The 17,812-nt window shown below is 44.7% G+C and overlaps 1 protein-coding gene across 1 annotated transcript in view; it reads right to left on the bottom strand.

The window, feature by feature from the left end:
- GALNT16 (polypeptide N-acetylgalactosaminyltransferase 16) overlaps window positions 1–17,812 on the bottom strand; it is a 286,276-nt gene that overhangs the window by 86,428 nt on the left and 182,036 nt on the right. The window contains exons 6-9 of the mRNA XM_077464723.1: window positions 17,150–17,271; window positions 16,245–16,332; window positions 14,157–14,241; window positions 1,097–1,200 (exon numbers count right to left, since the gene is read on the bottom strand). Coding sequence (XP_077320849.1) covers window positions 1,097–1,200; window positions 14,157–14,241; window positions 16,245–16,332; window positions 17,150–17,271 — 399 coding nt within the window. The remainder of the gene's footprint in view (window positions 1–1,096; window positions 1,201–14,156; window positions 14,242–16,244; window positions 16,333–17,149; window positions 17,272–17,812) is intronic.

Below are 17,812 nucleotides of genomic sequence, written 5' to 3'. Positions count from 1 at the left end.
GACACTCTTCGGTGAGGGAGATACAAGGCTCACAATGCCACAGGACAGCTAGACACCTCCTTCCAACTTCCACCAGGCACTCTTATGTGATCTCTCAGGACCTACTGTAGATCCAATAAGAAACTCTGATATCCCCCAGATATGCAACAGTTGGGACCTTGCTAAGCATATGGTAGCATTTCAGAAAACTGCCCTTAGGGGCAGAGCCCCCTCAGGCTGGGGACTCCTCCTGCAGGACTGGATCCCAAGACCAACTAACTCCTACTCTAGAATTTAGACTATTTAAATCCTCTCTAGCACTCTACTGGGAACACTATCCTAGGGATTGACTGTGTCCCAATCAATATTCAGACTGCCCTTCTGCCTCTCCTTAGACTGTTATTCCAGAACCATCTAGAATGCAGGGGGAAATAATCAGACCAGCAGTCTGTGCAACACTGAGCAGGCTAAAGTAATCAACTACTGCTGCACTGGCTACAGAGGAGCCAGGCTAAATTTACCCAGCATTCTATACTCCAACACGGGGTGTGCTACATCCCTGGATTCTCATGAAGTCAGTAGAACATGGCAGAAGTTCTAAACCTTCCCCATTTTATCCAAAACAAATAAAGTTTAGGGTTAAGATACATTTTACAATAATTTAGGCCTATCAAAGAGATTTAAATAGAGAATCAAAAACATGTTTTTCAAGTCCATTATGAGAAAGTACAAAGATTCAACAGATATCCAATTCTGTTTTACATAAATTACAGTATATTCCAACTTACAAAATGTTGCTTTGTGGTATGTTCATGTAAGAAAGAATCAGAAGATAAAAATAAATCGGTTATGTCACTTTATTACAAGGCTGAGTTCAGTAGTGATCTGTTTACGCCTACACCACTATGGCTCTCAAAGATACTGGGCTGTACAAACTCTCTTCTGCTGCCAAGCAACTTCACACCTACTCTCACTGTACCCGCTGGATCTTTTGTTCCCTCTCTTATGGATTAAAGTGAAGACATCAGACATAAACTGCCCTCATGCTACAATATAAAGATAATCATTTCAGGAGGTTAGATGGATTTACAGTAACTTTATTAGGTTTTGGACTCACCAAAGTTCTCTCCTCCCCAGATGTCCATTTGCGTATCATATTTTCCCAGCTGGTTAAACCAGGATTTGTCCATTACAAATATACCACCGGCGATTACAGGTGTCCTAATAACAAAATAGAAGCAAACATTGAGCCAGAATATTTCGAAATAAGGAGAGAAAGAGTGGTCAAATTTAAAGATGTTGTCAATCTTGCAAGCATAATTAATAATTTAGCACAGTGGGCTCCAACTGCGGCCTGGGGGCCAGATGCTGCCCTTTGCTTTAACCGTGCTTTGGGGGGGAGCCCCCCTGCCCCAAAACACACCCCCCATGTTGAGGGCATGTGGCCTGGTATCTTCAGAAGGGGGGGGGGCGCTTGCTGGCTCAGATAAGGGTCCCCACGCCATTGTTTAAAAAAATGTTGTCTCAAAATCTATTTATTTTCAAATTTTTTAATTACTGGCAATTATTTTGTTTACATGCAGCTGTCAGCGGGGAACCCCGTTTACAGCTGATGAGTCATCAGTTGTTAAAGATGCCGTGACCGGCTTGCCAGCCCGCTCCTTAGCAGCCAGCTATTCTTCAAATAGACTTTGGATCATCTCTCGAATTGTGATCAATTCAAATTGTTCTGAAAATTATAATTCATTAGAAAACAAATATATGAAACAAAACAAAACAAATTTCAACTAAATTCGTTACTATTTCATTTGGAGATTTGGATACATCCGAATCTCCAAATAACCAAAGATTCGTCCAAATTTATATTGGGACCGAAAACCAATTGCAGATGTCTATGGTGCTCATTCATTGTTGATGTTCTCTGGGTCTACAAGTTTTAAGCTGGATACACACTATACAATTTTCTTTAGATTTACCAAAACCATATAATATGAGGTCAAACCTAAGCACTTTCAATTTGTATGCAATCAAGCAGACCCTTGCACTACATAGGTAAATCTAAAGGAATCAAACAACCAAAGTTGTATAATGTATATCCAGCTCTCATGCATTGAAAATACTTATCTTGTGTACACTCTAGACTAGTGATTTACTAAACCATGTGGTTAAAAAAGCCACTTTGCAAAGAAAACCCCATGTAAGAAAAATTTAAAAAACGCACCCCCTCAGGTGCACTCTGCAGCCACCCCTCACCCCCTTCCTGCACTCTGCACCCTCCCCTCACCCCCCTGCACTCTGCACCCACCCCTCTCCCCCTCCCTGCACCCTGCACCCACCCCTCACCCCCCTGCACTCTGCAGCCACCCCTCACCCCCCTGCACTCTGCAGGCACCCCTCACCCCCCCTGCACTCTGCACCCACCCCTCACCCCCTGCACTCTGCACCCACCCCTCATTCCCTCCCTGCACTCTGCAGCCTTCCCTCACTCCCTGCACTCTGCACCCACCCCATGCACTCTGCACCCAACCCTCAGCCCCTACACTCTGCCCCCACCCTCACTCCTCCCTGCACTCTGCACCCACCCCTCACTCCCTTCCTGCACTCTGCACCCACCCCTCACCATCTGCACTCTGCACCCACCCCTCACCCCCTGCACTCTGCACCCACCCCTCACCCCCTCCCTGCACTCTGCAGCCACCCCTCACCCCCTCCGTGCACTCTGCAGCCACCCCTCACCCCCTCCCTGCACTCTGCAGCCACCCCTCACCCCCTGCACTCTGCACCCACCTCACCACCTGCACTCTGCACCCACCTCACCACCTGCACTCTGCACCCACCCTCACCCCCGCTACTCTGCACCCACCGCTCACCCCCTGCACTCTGCACCCAGCTCACCCCCTGCACTCTGCACCCACCCCTCACCACCTGCACTCTGCACCCACCTCACTATGGCACTCTGCACTCTGAACGTAGCATACCCCTCAATGCAGAATTCTGCACATAGCGCACCCCTCAACCTTGCGCTCTGCACCCTGCATTCTGTAAATAGCGCATCCCTGCACTCTGTACCTAGCATACCCCTGAATGCTGCATTCTGTACATAGTGCACCCTTCAACCCTTTGTGTATGTCCCTAGAAACATCCTGGAAGTTTTCCAGTCAGGCTTCAGGAGGTAAATATGTAAATAGCCTACAGCTATAGCTAGCGAGTTATTCAATTTTGGTCAAAGGTTCAATGTATTTTTATCTACAAACATTCCTTATCTACATTTTTTTTTTTTTGGTAAAGGTGAACTAACCATTCAAGTAGCTTTATACAGACAAATGATGCAGGTACATGCTAAGCTATGGTGGTAAAAGGAACAAATGGTAGCCTTGTACTAAAGCAGGAGATTTATAATAAGCTGTTTAAATCAGGCAAGACCAGAACATCGGTTGTACCGTATGATAAAGGATGATCTGGAATCAGCAGGAGGTACCATGTCTAAGAAAAATATGTACAAATACATATATATAAGTGACCTTATTTTCCCATCTTATAGTTGCCAAAACAGCTGTGGGGCTTGCCTGCATTGAGAACTATGTCCAATTAAGATGCAGACTCTGTTCAAATAGCCACTGGAACTGGATTTAAAATGATTTTTCTATACAAGTGAACAGAAGAAGGTTTGCATTTCCAGACTCTGAAAGACATCTTGAGAGAGTGAATTTTCCTAATATGATTCAAAAGAACTGTAGGGGTGCTTTGGTCAGGTGAATAGGGGTGTTGAGGTGAGACAATCCCTGTACTGAGACATAGGTCAGAAATCTTTTATTGTTGATCTTCTATTGTTAGCCAGAGATTGACTGACTCAAGTGAATTCCAAATGTCATTTAGACATTTCATCCAGTGATAGTAGCATATATAGGTAGCAAAAGATACATTGGGTTTATTTAATAAAACTGGACAGTGCAAAATCTGGTGCAGTTGTGCATGGCAGCCAAGTAGCTTCTAACTTTAAGCTTTGACAAAAACCTGGAAGCTACTTGGTTTCTATGTGGCTCTCCACCAGATTTTGCACTCTCCAATTTTAGTAATTCAATGCCATTCTAGATAAGTATATTCCATTGAATCTATTTAAATAATTTTTAGTAAGCGTGCCAATTACTTAAGTAAATGTGAAGGGCATTTGGCTGGCAAAATGGTAGATATCTGTTTGGAAAACCACATGATAAAGCCTTTGATAAAAGACCTCCAATATTGGAGTTTTCCCTTACTTAACAGAATAATCAAACCCAAAACACAATATATAGCACTTTAGATGACTGGTAGATTGATGGCTCTCATATGAAGAAAGACAGCAGGTTAGAGAACTGCTAATTCTTGAGGAATATTAATTCCCCAACTTTCCTCCCTCAGCAGCTCACACAGGCCACACGTGATGAGGCAGAGGTAGCTAGGCAAGTGATCTACAGCTAGACAAGAGGCCCTCCACTGTGAAAACTAGCCAGGCTGGAGCCTAATAGAAAAAACAGCTCCTCTGGATGACCCAGCTTTTATGGGGAGAGCCTCCTCAATTCCAGTATTCTGTCCTTGGGACTTGGATACCTCCAGCTGTTCACCTGTGTTGCAAGAGCTACCCTGGACTTCACTGTGAGGGGCACGTTTTATGAGGATAATCACAAGTAGCTTTTTGTGTTTGGTACTGTTTTACTGAAGTAGAGATACTTAGCTTGACTCTCTCTAGAGAGCCTAATAGAGACTATGCTATGCAACCACATGACCATGAGTCACAAAGAAATTGCAGTGAATATTCCCTGTTTGTGCATCTTTGAGAATTAATATCTGCTTCTAACTTTGCACATGCTTAGCAAACTGAAAGCTACAGTTAGGCCGCGTACACACGGGCGGACTGTTCGCCCAACCTTGTCCGCTGAACAGTGTTTGGGCGGACAGTCCGCTCGTGTGTGGGCTTTCAGCGGACAGTTTCAGCGGACAGTTGGACGGACAAAGTCTTTCGGAAATTCCGAAAAACTGTCCGCTGAAACTGTGTTTGAGCGAACAGTCCGCCCGTGTGTGGGCCTGTCCGCTGTACTTTCGAAATGAGCGGACTGTTCCCGCTCGGAAAGTCCGCCCATTTCGAGCGCGTTTACAGGTAGGAGGGGCCCGCGAAGGAGACGTCGCGGGCTCCGCCGCCTGGAATGGGCTTAAAGGGGAACCCCAACGCCGAAAAAAATCGGCGTGGGGGTTCCCCCCCAAGTCCACACCAGACCCTTGTCCGAGCACGCTACCCGGCCGGCCAGGAAAGGGGGGTGAGCGAGCGCGCCCCCCCTCCTGAGCCGTACCAGGCCGCGTGCCCTCAACATGGGGGGTGCCTTGGGGAAGGGGGGGCCGCGCGGCCCCCCCACCCCAAAGCACCTTGTCCCCATGTTGATGAGGACAAGGGCCTCTTCCCGACAACCCTGGCCGTTGGTTGTCGGGGTCTGCGGGCGGGGGGCTTATCGGAATCCGGGAGCCCCCTTTAAGAAGGGGGCCCCCGGATACCGGCCCCCCACCCTATGTGAATGAGTATGGGGTACAATGTACCCCTACCCATTCACCTGTGAAATAAAGTACAAAAAAAAACACAACACATGGAAAAAGTATTTTATTGCACAGCTCCGGGGGTCTTCCGTCTTCGGGGGTCTTCTCGCCGGACTCCTCCGCTATGTGTGTGTAGCTCTTTTACTAGCGGAGGAGTCCGGCTTTCTTCCTCCCCGCCGCCGGCCTCTTCTCCCGACTTCGGGGGTCTTGTCCCCCTCTTCGGTTCTTCTGCCGGGCCACCGCGCCTGGTCCGGTGGCCCGGTCTTCTGTCGCCGTCTTTCGTTCTTCTGTCGCCGCCTTCGGTTCTTCTGCCGGGCCACCGCGCCTTCTTGTAGCTCTTTTACAGGCGGTGGCCCGGTCTTCTGTCGCCGCTGTCGTCGTCGTCGCCGCCGCCGCCTTCCGTTCTTGTTCTTCTTCTTCTCCTGGAGATGTTGACTCGACGAGCTCTCCAGCCGGAATGCCAGGGACACGCTCCGCTGCCACTTATATAGTGACAATGGGGCGGTGTCACATGGTATATGTCACATGGGTTGGTCACATGGGTTGATGTCACATGGGGACTATGACATCGTAAGGGGGCGGGGTCACCATGTGACCAACCCATGTGACATATACCATGTGACACCGCCCCATTGTCACTATATAAGTGACCGCACAGCGCGGCTCTGGCATTCCGGCCGGAGAGCTCGTCGAGTCAACATCTCCAGGAGAAGAAGAAGAACAGGAAGAAGAACAAGAACGGAAGGCGGCGGCGGCGACGACAGCGGCGACAGAAGACCGGGCCACCGCCTGTAAAAGAGCTACAAGAAGGCGCGGTGGCCCGGCAGAAGAACCGAAGGCGGCGACAGAAGAACGGAAGACGGCGACAGAAGACCGGGCCACCGGACCAGGCGCGGTGGCCCGGCAGAAGAACCGAAGAGGGGGACAAGACCCCCGAAGTCGGGAGAAGAGGCCGGCGGCGGGGAGGAAGAAAGCCGGACTCCTCCGCTAGTAAAAGAGCTACACACACATAGCGGAGGAGTCCGGCGAGAAGACCCCCGAAGACGGAAGACCCCCGGAGCTGTGCAATAAAATACTTTTTCCATGTGTTGTGTTTTTTTTTGTACTTTATTTCACAGGTGAATGGGTAGGGGTACATTGTACCCCATACTCATTCACATAGGGTGGGGGGCCGGTATCCGGGGGCCCCCTTCTTAAAGGGGGCTCCCGGATTCCGATAAGCCCCCCGCCCGCAGACCCCGACAACCAACGGCCAGGGTTGTCGGGAAGAGGCCCTTGTCCTCATCAACATGGGGACAAGGTGCTTTGGGGTGGGGGGGCCGCGCGGCCCCCCCTTCCCCAAGGCACCCCCCATGTTGAGGGCACGCGGCCTGGTACGGCTCAGGAGGGGGGGCGCGCTCGCTCGCCCCCCTTTCCTGGCCGGCCGGGTAGCGTGCTCGGACAAGGGTCTGGTGTGGACTTGGGAGGGAACCCCCACGCCGATTTTTTTCGGCGTTGGGGTTCCCCTTTAAGCCCATTCCAGGCGGCGGAGCCCGCGACGTCTCCTTCGCGGGCCCCGCCTACCTGTACACGCGCTCGAAATGGGCGGATTTGCCTCCTCCTTACGTGGGCGAGTCCGTTCATTTCAAAAGTTGAGCGAACTGTTTGCCCAACCTTGTTCGTCAAACAGTCCGCTCGTGTGTGGGCAAGTCCGCTCATGCAAATTTTGAGCGGACTGTTTGCCGAAACTGTTTGACGAACAAGGTTGGGCAAACAGTCCGCGCGTGTGTACGCGGCCTTACTCCCTGTTCATTCGGTCAGTAACCTTTACTATGCTTTTAATCTTCCCAACACTGCTCTTTTGTTACACCATACTGAACCATTATGAAAATTATGCCTTAAAGCTGAACTCTGGGCAATTTTTTTCCCATGCAGTGAGGTAGTGCCCAGACTGCATGGGTTAACTGCTAGTCTTTTGTCTATGGGATTGGGGAGACAAAATATAGTCACCTAATCCTCCAATCCACCCGGAGCAAGACCAGTCTCTATGGCCGCGTACACACGGGCGGATTGTCTGCCCAACTTAGTCCGCTGAACCGTGTTTCAGCGGACAATCCGCTCGTGTGTGGGCTTCAGCGGACTTTTTCAGCGGACAGTCTGACGGACTTTGTCTTTCGGAATTTCCGTAATTTTGTCTGTCCAAACTTGGTTTTGTCCGTCCAAACTTGGTTTCAGCGGACAGTCCGCTCGTGTGTAGGCAAGTTGGACGGACTAAGTATGGCGCATGCTCAGAAAGGATTTACATGGCCGAAGGTTGCATTGCAGTGTATTGGACGTCGTTTTTCTAGTCCCGTGGTACGTGCTGTACACATCATCGCGCAAGTTTTCAGCGGACTGTCTGTTCATCGTGTGTGGTCAAGTCCGTTCATTCAAAATTTGGACGGACTGTCTGTCGGATTGTCTGACGAACTTAGTTGGGCAGACAATCCGCCCGTGTGTACGCGGCCTATGGTTCCTGCCCTACTCTATCGGTCTTGCGTGATGGAATGTTCCTGACATCATCACGCCCATAGACCAGCTCTCGATGTGTAGATGTCAGGAACAGTCTACCTCTGGATGTGGGGCAGTGTCATTTTCTGGCGGATGGGGTGAGTATAGGCTCTGTGTTCCCCCCTAGACAAAACCAGCCATTAACACATGCAAAAAATTTTGACCGGAGTTGGGCTTTAAAGTGTTACATCACTTGCATTGACTGTGAAAAGTATAGCCACACTTATTCTTACTAATATCCTACAATGTTGTGGGGCTCCACACTGCCCAGATCCGCAAATTAGTAATTCAAACAGAAGAAATAAAATAAAACTAGTCATTTCTGAAACCCAAGTGGCTTTTAAACAAGCCCATACATCATTCATGGCACAGAAAAAAGTGGAAATATATTTATAATGTGGATTGTGGAAAAGAAAATGATCAGTTTCCTCCACACCCTGGATGCCTGTTATGCATTAATAGCAAATGTGACACATAGGAAGATAGACAGCGAACATTCTACAGATGATTGCAGTAGATTCCTTCAGAACATGAGAGATGGATAACAGTTTCCCCCATTCTTGTGTATAGACAGTGCAGTAATAAGTACGACCTGCTAGGATTATATACTATGCAGTGTTTGCTTTGGACAGTGTTTGCCTTTATTATTTTGGCTTCTGGATAGATTAATACTTAAAAGCATGTACATTCCGATGAAATTACATCTTGGATGTATGCATATTCTCTTCTGTAACCAGCTGTGCAGATTTTTTTTTTTTAAACTTATTTTTTATAAGGAACAGTTCATTTTTTATGAAGAGTCAATCCATTGTTTCAACAATTGTATTTGTCCCATTACAGACAGCTGATGAATATTGCGATATATTCGGACACAATAAATTGTGTCAGTGAAGCTTCTATAGTTTAGAGATTGATTTTAAGGATTAAAAATAAACAAACATTTATACTCACAGTCCATGGCTGCAACATTGGTCTGATGCTGCTGCTGTCCACTGCCAGCTCTAACACCAAGAACTGAGTGATCACATGACAGCTGATCTCTCAGTCTACACTGAGCAGATGTGGGGACTGTCAGTCATCGGCTCCCTGCTTTGTACCTAAAGAGCTCCCTGGGAGTGATTAGCTCATGCTCTGAGCAGTGCATTGAGAAGCCAGGCCAACTGCCGGTCAGGCATCTGGGTGGATCCTGACAATATTGTCGGATCCCTAAAGAGCCTGGACCACCTCAGTGACAAAAAAGATTTTCTCATACTGCTTCTTTAATACTAAAAATGAATTTCAACACTGCAATGTGTATTCTTTTATTATTTATACAGTTTTATTTTATTTGCAGTATTTGTACCAAGATATACATTGTAGCATAGTTTCATCTCCTACTATCTGTATGGCTAGCCTATTCTACATAAGTCTAAAGGATAGGACGTAATTTATGATGAAACACATAGGACGGAGCCAAACACACACACACGCCACAATGCGTGCGACATCGCTATTTGGCCATCTTTACTATTGGAAAAAGACTAATTTGCAGTATTTGAATTGTTACACATGAATTACTGCTATTTACATGTAAGTAAAATTAATTTTAAGTGCAGTGAATTATAAAGCCTGCCATGGCTGTGATACACAGCATCGCCGCCACAACATGTGTATACCCCTGTCTGCTGCATCTGCAGCTAAAGGGGGGGGGCGTTTGGGAGTTGGTAAAAAAGCAGTTCAGCCGCAGGGTTTTACTGCTCTTTAACCATTAGTGTGAACAAGTTCCTACTATAAATTCCAGGTTTTAAATAGTTAAAGCCTGTCTAAACTCAATATGGATTACAGAACTACAGTACAAAAAACAATGGTGGATTAATACTCACTAGAGTTTTCTCCGTAAATGGTAAACTGTTAAATTTAGTCACGTGCTCTACCTAAACCTTCACCCCCCAGATCCACTTTAGTTCTCTGTTTGCGATATAAATTACTGTTTTTTACTGCTTCTTTTCTTTGTCTTTAACCATTTTTTTTTTGGCTGCTACCTGAACTGGAAAGAGGTAGCTGGCATCCGATGACCGAGGATGATCATGATTAACATGCAAGACCCAGGCTCTTGGACCTAAGCAGCTAGACATGCTGGGATCGCTGGGCAAGTCTGTATGTGAATTGAGGATAACTTAGCATGGCAGATAAAGAGGGGTTAAAAAAACGGCGAGGGGGTGAAATTAAGTTCTTATTTAATTCAACTGTATCACCTCCTTTTTTTTTTTATGAAAGGGTAATTAACCTTTAATAGGACCATTAATCATTATCTGCTAACAACAATGTAGACTTATTAACATGTATCCAAATCCATTATGTTGCTGGCAGTTTGACAGAAAACACATTTAATCATTGTATAAACAATATATATCACTTTGAAAATTGTCAGCGTTCATGAATCATCATCAAGTAATTGACACTTTTAAAGTGCTATGTGGTGACAATGGAATTAAAATGTATGTCAAAACAAAAATATATTTCTGGTTTTGGACATCGTGCTAAAGGGTTAGAACCCCTGTCAAGGTTAAACTGCTATGCAAGACCCCCAAAGAGCAATTTTCCCTCACTTCCTATTCTGCAGACAATGTTCTATATGACCAGAAGTAAGGGCGATTTTCCAATAGCATCACAGCAGAAATAAAATGACTTTTTTGAGTAGAGTAGGGAAGGTTAGAATCCCTTCAAATTTGTTTATTTCTACCTGTGTCCCTGTTGCAGATATTTCTTCGCTTCCTGTCTAGTGAAACCATTGTCAGTTGGACAGAAGAGAAAGGAAATTTCTCTAATGCCACGTACACACGGTCGGAATTCCGGCCAGAAAAAGAGAACTTTTCATCGGAAAATGCGACCGTGTGTGTGCTCCATCGGAATTTAGCTGTCCGAATTTCCACCAGCCAAAAATTGATAGCATGTTCTCAATTTTCCCAACGGAAAAACTTTCTAACAGAAATTTTGATCGTGTGTATGCAATTTCGACACTCCAAAAATAATGCATGCTAAGATTCAACTACGAGACAGAAGCTATTGGCTACTGGCTATTGAATGTCCTTTTTCTAGTCTCCTCATACGTGTTGTACGTCACCGCATTCTAAACAATCGGAATTTGGTGTGACCATGTGTAGGTAAGACAGCTTGAGCGGAATTCCGTCGGAAAAAGCTCTGATGGTTTTCCCGAATTTCCAATCGTGTGTACGCAGCATAAGGGAGTTATTTACTACTAAGACTGGAGAGTGAAAAATCTGGTGCAGATTTGAACATAAACCAAAATCAGCTTCCAGGTTTTATTGCTTTAGCACAATTTAATAAGCTGAAGTTAGAAGCTGATTGGCTACCATGCACAGCTGCACCAAATTCTGAGTTATCCAGTTTTAGTAAACATATGACAGGAGATCTAATCCTTTTGTACTCTATCCAAAACTAAATAGAAAAAGTGTTTGATATGATATTCACTTTAAATATTGATCTGTGAGTATGTTCAGCCAACAAGCAACTTTTAAACTGTAGTACACAAGTGCACAATAGCATAAATAGCGAAAGAGATATATAAAGTGTACTGTCTTAATATAAATACTGTATAACAGTGAGTAAATACACAAAGAAAGCAAAATATAGCGCATTAAATCAAATAAAATTATGAACACGTGCACTGATCTTAATGCATATCAAAAAGCTGTGTATAACAACACTACATATGCCAAAACAAATGACAAAAGGCTGTGGATTAAAGCGGAGGTCCACCCTAAAGTGGACCTTCCGCTCATCGGAACCCTCCCCCCCTCCGGCGCCACAATTGGCACCTTTCAGGGGGGAGGGGGTGCAGATACCTGTACAGTACAGGTATCTGCACCCACTTCCGGGATAGCTCTCTGCGGAAAGGGGCGTAGATTACGCCCCTTTCCGCAAGTGCCCCGCTGCCTGCTGGGAAACACACAGATCCCAGAGGCAGCGGGGACCGTCCTTATTGCGCAGCGCGACTCGCGCATGCGCAGTAGGGAACCGGGAAATGAAGCCGAAAGGCTCCATTTCCTGATTCCCATACCCAAGATGGCGGTGGCAGCACTCGAGAGACGATCTAGAGATCGGCTTCGGGTGCCGACATCGCGGGCGCGCTGGACAGGTAAGTGTCACTATTTTAAAAGTCAGCAGCTGCAGTATTTGTAGCTGCTGGCTTTTAAAAAAAAAAAAAAACGCGGAGTCCCGGCGGACTCCCGCTTTAAGTACCATTTGAGTCTCAACATTTACGATTTTGAACTGTTTTGAATAATCCAGTAAATATTTGGAGTTTAATTGGGACGTTTTCTAATTTTTCACATCTGATTTCACTCATTGGCATTTACGCACGTTATATATTTACATATACTTCTGTCATTTGTTTTACATGTCATATGTAGTGTTGTTATACACAGGTTTTTGATATGCATTAAGATCAGTGCACATGTTTATAATTTTATTTGATTTATTTCACTATATTTTGATTTCTTTGTGTATTTACTCACTGATATATTTATATTGAGACACTACACCTTGTATATCTTTTTCACCAATCTCCCAGTATTCAGGGAGTTTTAGATGCAGCATAGTTATATTTAGTTGGCTGGCGCATCTTTTCATCCATTTTCACAATGGCATAAATACTTGTATATGGCAAAAACAAAGAACAATGAAGGCCTCTTGAGCCCCTTAGAGAAAGAGAGCCTTGACTGATGGGGGCATGGCCAGGTGCGGGACAAGGTGACTGAGTGGTCAACAAGGATTGGTTGGTAGGGGAGGTGGGCTGGGCCTGAGCTCTGTAAAAGTTATGCCCCAGGGAATTCTGGGTCTTTCAAGAAACCTGGTTGGAAGAGCTGCCCACCCTCCCGCCCCTTTTTTCTATGGTATGTCACAGCTTGCTGTGGTTTCTTGACCTTGCCAGCATAAAATGGCTGTAATGGGCTATGCCCTTGATGGAAATCAGAAGTAGGTGGCCTGTCCAGCACTTATGGTAAGGACAGGCTCCCCTCACCCCTTTTGGAATTGTGTGCTCACAGTACAACTGTGACTGGCACTGGTTGAAAAGTGTTCACATGTTATGTGTTGGATTTAATAAAGCTGTGGCCTTGCCCTTTCCAACCTAATGGTCGCAAGTGTGTTTATTTAATGGGCTGAGGGGGCAAGAGGGAAGGTTTGTCTATACATCTGTCAGGGCTGGCTTAGCTCTTCCTTCTCTGGGCTGGTTGCTCAGCTATCGGCTAATTGCCAGCTCTCATCTCTCTCCACACATCCATCAGGAACACCATCTGTTCCTGATCATGCTCGTCTGACCTTAAAGCTGTCCAGCTCACTTCACCTCTGCCTTCGCCTTGGTCACATCACAAGAAACCATCTCCTGCGGTTCTGTTTAAAGACTGACTTGCTGACATCCCTTCTGGCTCCTTATCCTGCTTGCTGTTGCTCTACTTGGATCCCTGACTTCTGGCCTGGCTGACTACCCGATCTGGTTATTGAACTCTGGCCTGGCTGAATACTCTATCCAGTTACTGGACTGAAAGTGCACTTGGAAGTGCAGTTGCTCTAAATCTAAGGGGTGGATCTGATATGAGGGGAAGCTCTACTGATTTTATCATCCAATCATGTGCAAGCTAAAATGCTGTTTTTTTATTTTCCTTGCTTGTCCTCCTCGGATCTACAGCAACTTTACTTTACAGTGCAAAGTGGATTTTCCTTTTGTAAATAACCCCCATAGTCTCTCTCCCAGGCCATGCCCCTCTGATGTATTTCACCTTGGCTGGACTTATTCATAAATGTCTACAAATAAGCTTGGCTGGGGTAAAATGTGTCAGCGAGGTATGGCCTAGGGCAGGGACTATGTTGGAGGCCACTGGCTTTGATTAAACTTTATGGGGAAACTTCATGGAAGTGCTGCTTTGTTGTTCATATTTTTTCATATATGCTTGAGCAGAAAAAGATCCTAAAGCCAGAACGCAATGCAGGGAGGAACACACAAAGGACTTGGAGTGGTGCAATCCTAGCTTTGTGTCTACAATAAATAATTGTATGTTACTTGTGAGAGAAGAAGCAATTGTTACCTTATTGAGGAGGTTGGATCCGTGCGGGACATCTTTTGTTCAATCGGAATCTGTTCCCATTTAAAATGAAGGCTCCAGTCAAAACCTATTAGTGTAAAGTAATAAACTCTTTAATTATTCAGCAGACACTAGGAAAATGAACAAAAGAAAATAGGAATAAGCAGAAATAAATGATAAAATGTAAGAGGTATCATATAGTTTTTTTTCCAAGAAATTTTTTAATTTAAGGAAAAGAAGCATTTACAGAAATCTTGATCAACAGTTGTACATAAAGAATTTTAAAACAACAAAATTCCATTACATGTAGGATTCTGTCACTTCAGCATAAACCTTTACATGGTAGATCTGGACCTACTATTCAATTCAGTATGATCTACATTTTGTCAGTTTTATCTAAGACGGGTGTCCATGTAAAGTTTGACTACTGCCAAGATTCTCTGGCAAAGGATAGGGAAGGGTAGGTGTTTTAAGTAAGATGCGTGGTTATCATTTAATCCCCTTTGGAGAGAGTTGCGATTAGTAGTAGGGAGGGATCCGTTATGTGTTAGGTCCGTGCCTGGCTTCTAAAGAGTGGAGCTGAGGTTTATGTGAAGTGGAGTTGTAGGGAGATTCTGTGGGTGTTAACCCCCAGACGACATGCCCGAATGTGTCTCGGGTGGATTTTCAGCACCAAAAGCGGTAACCCCTAGCCACACTTGGGATTGCATGGCAGGATCCATGTACAGCGTACTTACCTTGTCCCCTGGATCCTGCAATTTCTGCCCGCTCTGTGTGCGAGCCATCCTCCGCTTGATTCATCACAGAGCCGAGCTCCGTTCCCTGCGAGCGTTGCGACACACGGGGATGGAGAACGGCGCCAAATTCAAAAAGTTAGAAACACAATACATATACAGTACACTGTAATCTTACAGATTACATTACTGTATCAATTTATTTCATATCCCTTTTGTCCCTAGTGGTCTGTCCCGTGCCCTGCATGCAATTTTATATTATAAATACTGTTCTTTCTGCCTGGAAACTGGAGATTGTCCATAGCAACCAAAACCTTCCCTTTACATCAAAAGTGGTTTTAGACCAGTTAGAAAACATCGATAATAAATTTAGAATCACTCTCAGAACTGAGCGATAGCGATTTGTAGGGAGATCCGTCATCAAACACTGAAAGCAATGACAACGACAGTTCTGCAACTGAGCAAATTTCAGTGTTTTGATTTGATTACATTATTGAATAATTATTATTATTATTATATTATTATTTGTTATAATTATTAATAGTTATTTATTATATTATAATTTATGTTTTCGTTTTTCAAACTTTATCATACCCGGGATGTCTACTAGATTCTTGCTTGGACAGATTTAAGTGAGTTATTCCTAAGAATTACATGCCTACAATATAAAACGCCAAATTTCCATGCAAAATAATGGTACCGCTTTCAGCATCGAAAATCTGAAATAATCATACTGCCAGGGAGGTTAAAACTGGATACATTAGTGGGGTGGGAAGGGGGGGGTAATAGGAGGAGGAGCGGAGAAGATGAAAGGAGGAGAGTGTAGGGGGAAGAGAGAAAAGAGGGAGGGAGAGAGAGAGAAGAGAAAAAAACAAAAAATATAACAACAAAAAAAAGTGATGATGAAGGGGGGGGGGGGGGGATAGGGGGAAGTGTCCGTCTCTGACTTCCCTCCTCAGGTTTTAAAGGAATGTGGGAATTCTGAGTTATGTATGCCTTGGAGGGGGACGGACCTTAAAGGGTGAGGGATGCCAGGTAGAGGTATCATATAGTGATTAAAGGGCCAGGAGTGAAGATTGCAGCAAGTTGAATGAAACTATGATTTCTTGTGTCTCTTGATACTTCAGTAGCATCATCCAGAGTTCCTATGTCTGTCCCCCTGTCCAGACCGTTTTATGTCTACTTGAGAAATTCTTTACATGTTTTATGTTGGGGAGAATAAAGTAGGAGTAAGAAAAGGGAAATCTTTCTGCTTGAGTCTATGACATAGGGTGCTGATGGGTGACGCACCAACTGCCAAATACAGAAATCAGTTTTAGGTGACCAATCCCTTTAAATATTTGTATGCATCACGTACCTCCCCTTAAGTCAGCAGAAGCTGCCAGATAGGCAAAGTTATCCAGGCTGATGACATCAATTATTGGACTGACAACACGGGTGTGATCCTAGAAAAACAAGGAGTCCAAAAAAAACGTAATTTAGTTGAATACTGGCAACCCCGTCACAGATGACTCACCATTTTAGCTCATGAGCAGAAAGGATTTTAGCACCTCTTGTTCTTATAGTGTAAAAATAACTTGCTGATCATATAAAAATCCTTGAGAGAAACAAGCGAAATTTTACAGTGCTGTATGTTCCAATCAGCTATCAAGCAAGAAAAGGTGCTGGCAGATACAGGTTCTGCCACGGGAAGATTTATTGCTTCCAAGCAGATAACAGAGGCAGCTCAATGGCTTCTGGGCTCAAACGATGCTTAGCCATTACTAAGCTACCTGCCACATTGACATCAGTAAATCTTTGACTATCCAAAAAAAAAAAGACAACTGTGCATATTATCTGTAGAAAGACAAAAAGACCAAAAAACAAAAATTGAATACATTGCAGCTTTCCAATGCTTAGATGTGTTTGCTGCATTCGTTTTCTGTTTTATGCTTTTATTCCTTATTTATTACCTGTTAATCCATCCATAGACAGAGGGTGACTCCTCTATCTATGAAGGAGCCACAGAGATACCATTGAACAGCAGCATTGTCTAGGAAGGGTTAGATGGACTAATAGATTTAAATTGACTTTACATAAGTGACTAACAAATTGAAGCCTAACCCCAGCTTAATACTGTCAGTGTTAGACGGTGTGAGCTTAAAAAAAATAAAACTAATGTAGCCATCACGTTTAAGGATTGGTAAGTTGCAATATATAATATTTTTACTTTTGGGTTCAGATACGCTTTAAAAGGTGATGCTTGACTATGACTTTGCTCACCTCCTTGACCCTCTGAAGCAAAGGCTGGAGCCATTCATTGTTGACCTCACAGTGACTATCCAAAAACGTGAGAATTCCTGTAGTGGCTGCTTCTGCTCCGCGAACACGAGATCGGATCAGTCCTATAAGGTAAAATACAAAACCAAAGAGACAATGTTGAGATGAAGCAGTGAGTTCCAGTGCTGGTACCATTGCGCTAGTATCTTTTGGCACAGGGAGGGAGGATTGCTTTTCAGCAAAGGGAAAGTGTCTCTGTAAACAAAGTCATGCTAATCTGGCATTTGGACAATTTCAGCTAATCTGAAGAAGTGGCAAGTAGCCATGAAACATGTTATATAGAATTTTAACCTAATTAGGCATATAAAATAGATTTATAGGCCCATTCACACTACAACATTGTGTGTTGACACATGTTGCCGTGCATTAAACAGCCTATTCAAAATGAATGGGTTGAAACGTACATGAAAATTGGGCAGGCTGCATTGCAGTGCAATGCATAGGACACAATGCAGCAAGCATTCATTTTGGAGATGCGTTGCGGTACTATTCACAATCAAATGGCACTGCAGTGCACCAACTGCACATTGTAGTTTGATGCCCTGAAGTGTGTAAATGGATCCTTACAATAAATACAATGGGGTTGATTTACTAAAACTGGTGAGT

The sequence above is a fragment of the Lithobates pipiens genome, unplaced genomic scaffold (assembly GCF_037356315.1).
Source record: "Lithobates pipiens isolate NorthernLeopardFrog02 unplaced genomic scaffold, aLitPip1_a1.2 Scaffold_30, whole genome shotgun sequence".
Taxonomy (NCBI): Eukaryota; Metazoa; Chordata; class Amphibia; order Anura; family Ranidae; genus Lithobates; species Lithobates pipiens.
Note: the sequence above shows the minus strand (reverse complement) of the source record. Positions and strands in the feature narration are given on the sequence as shown.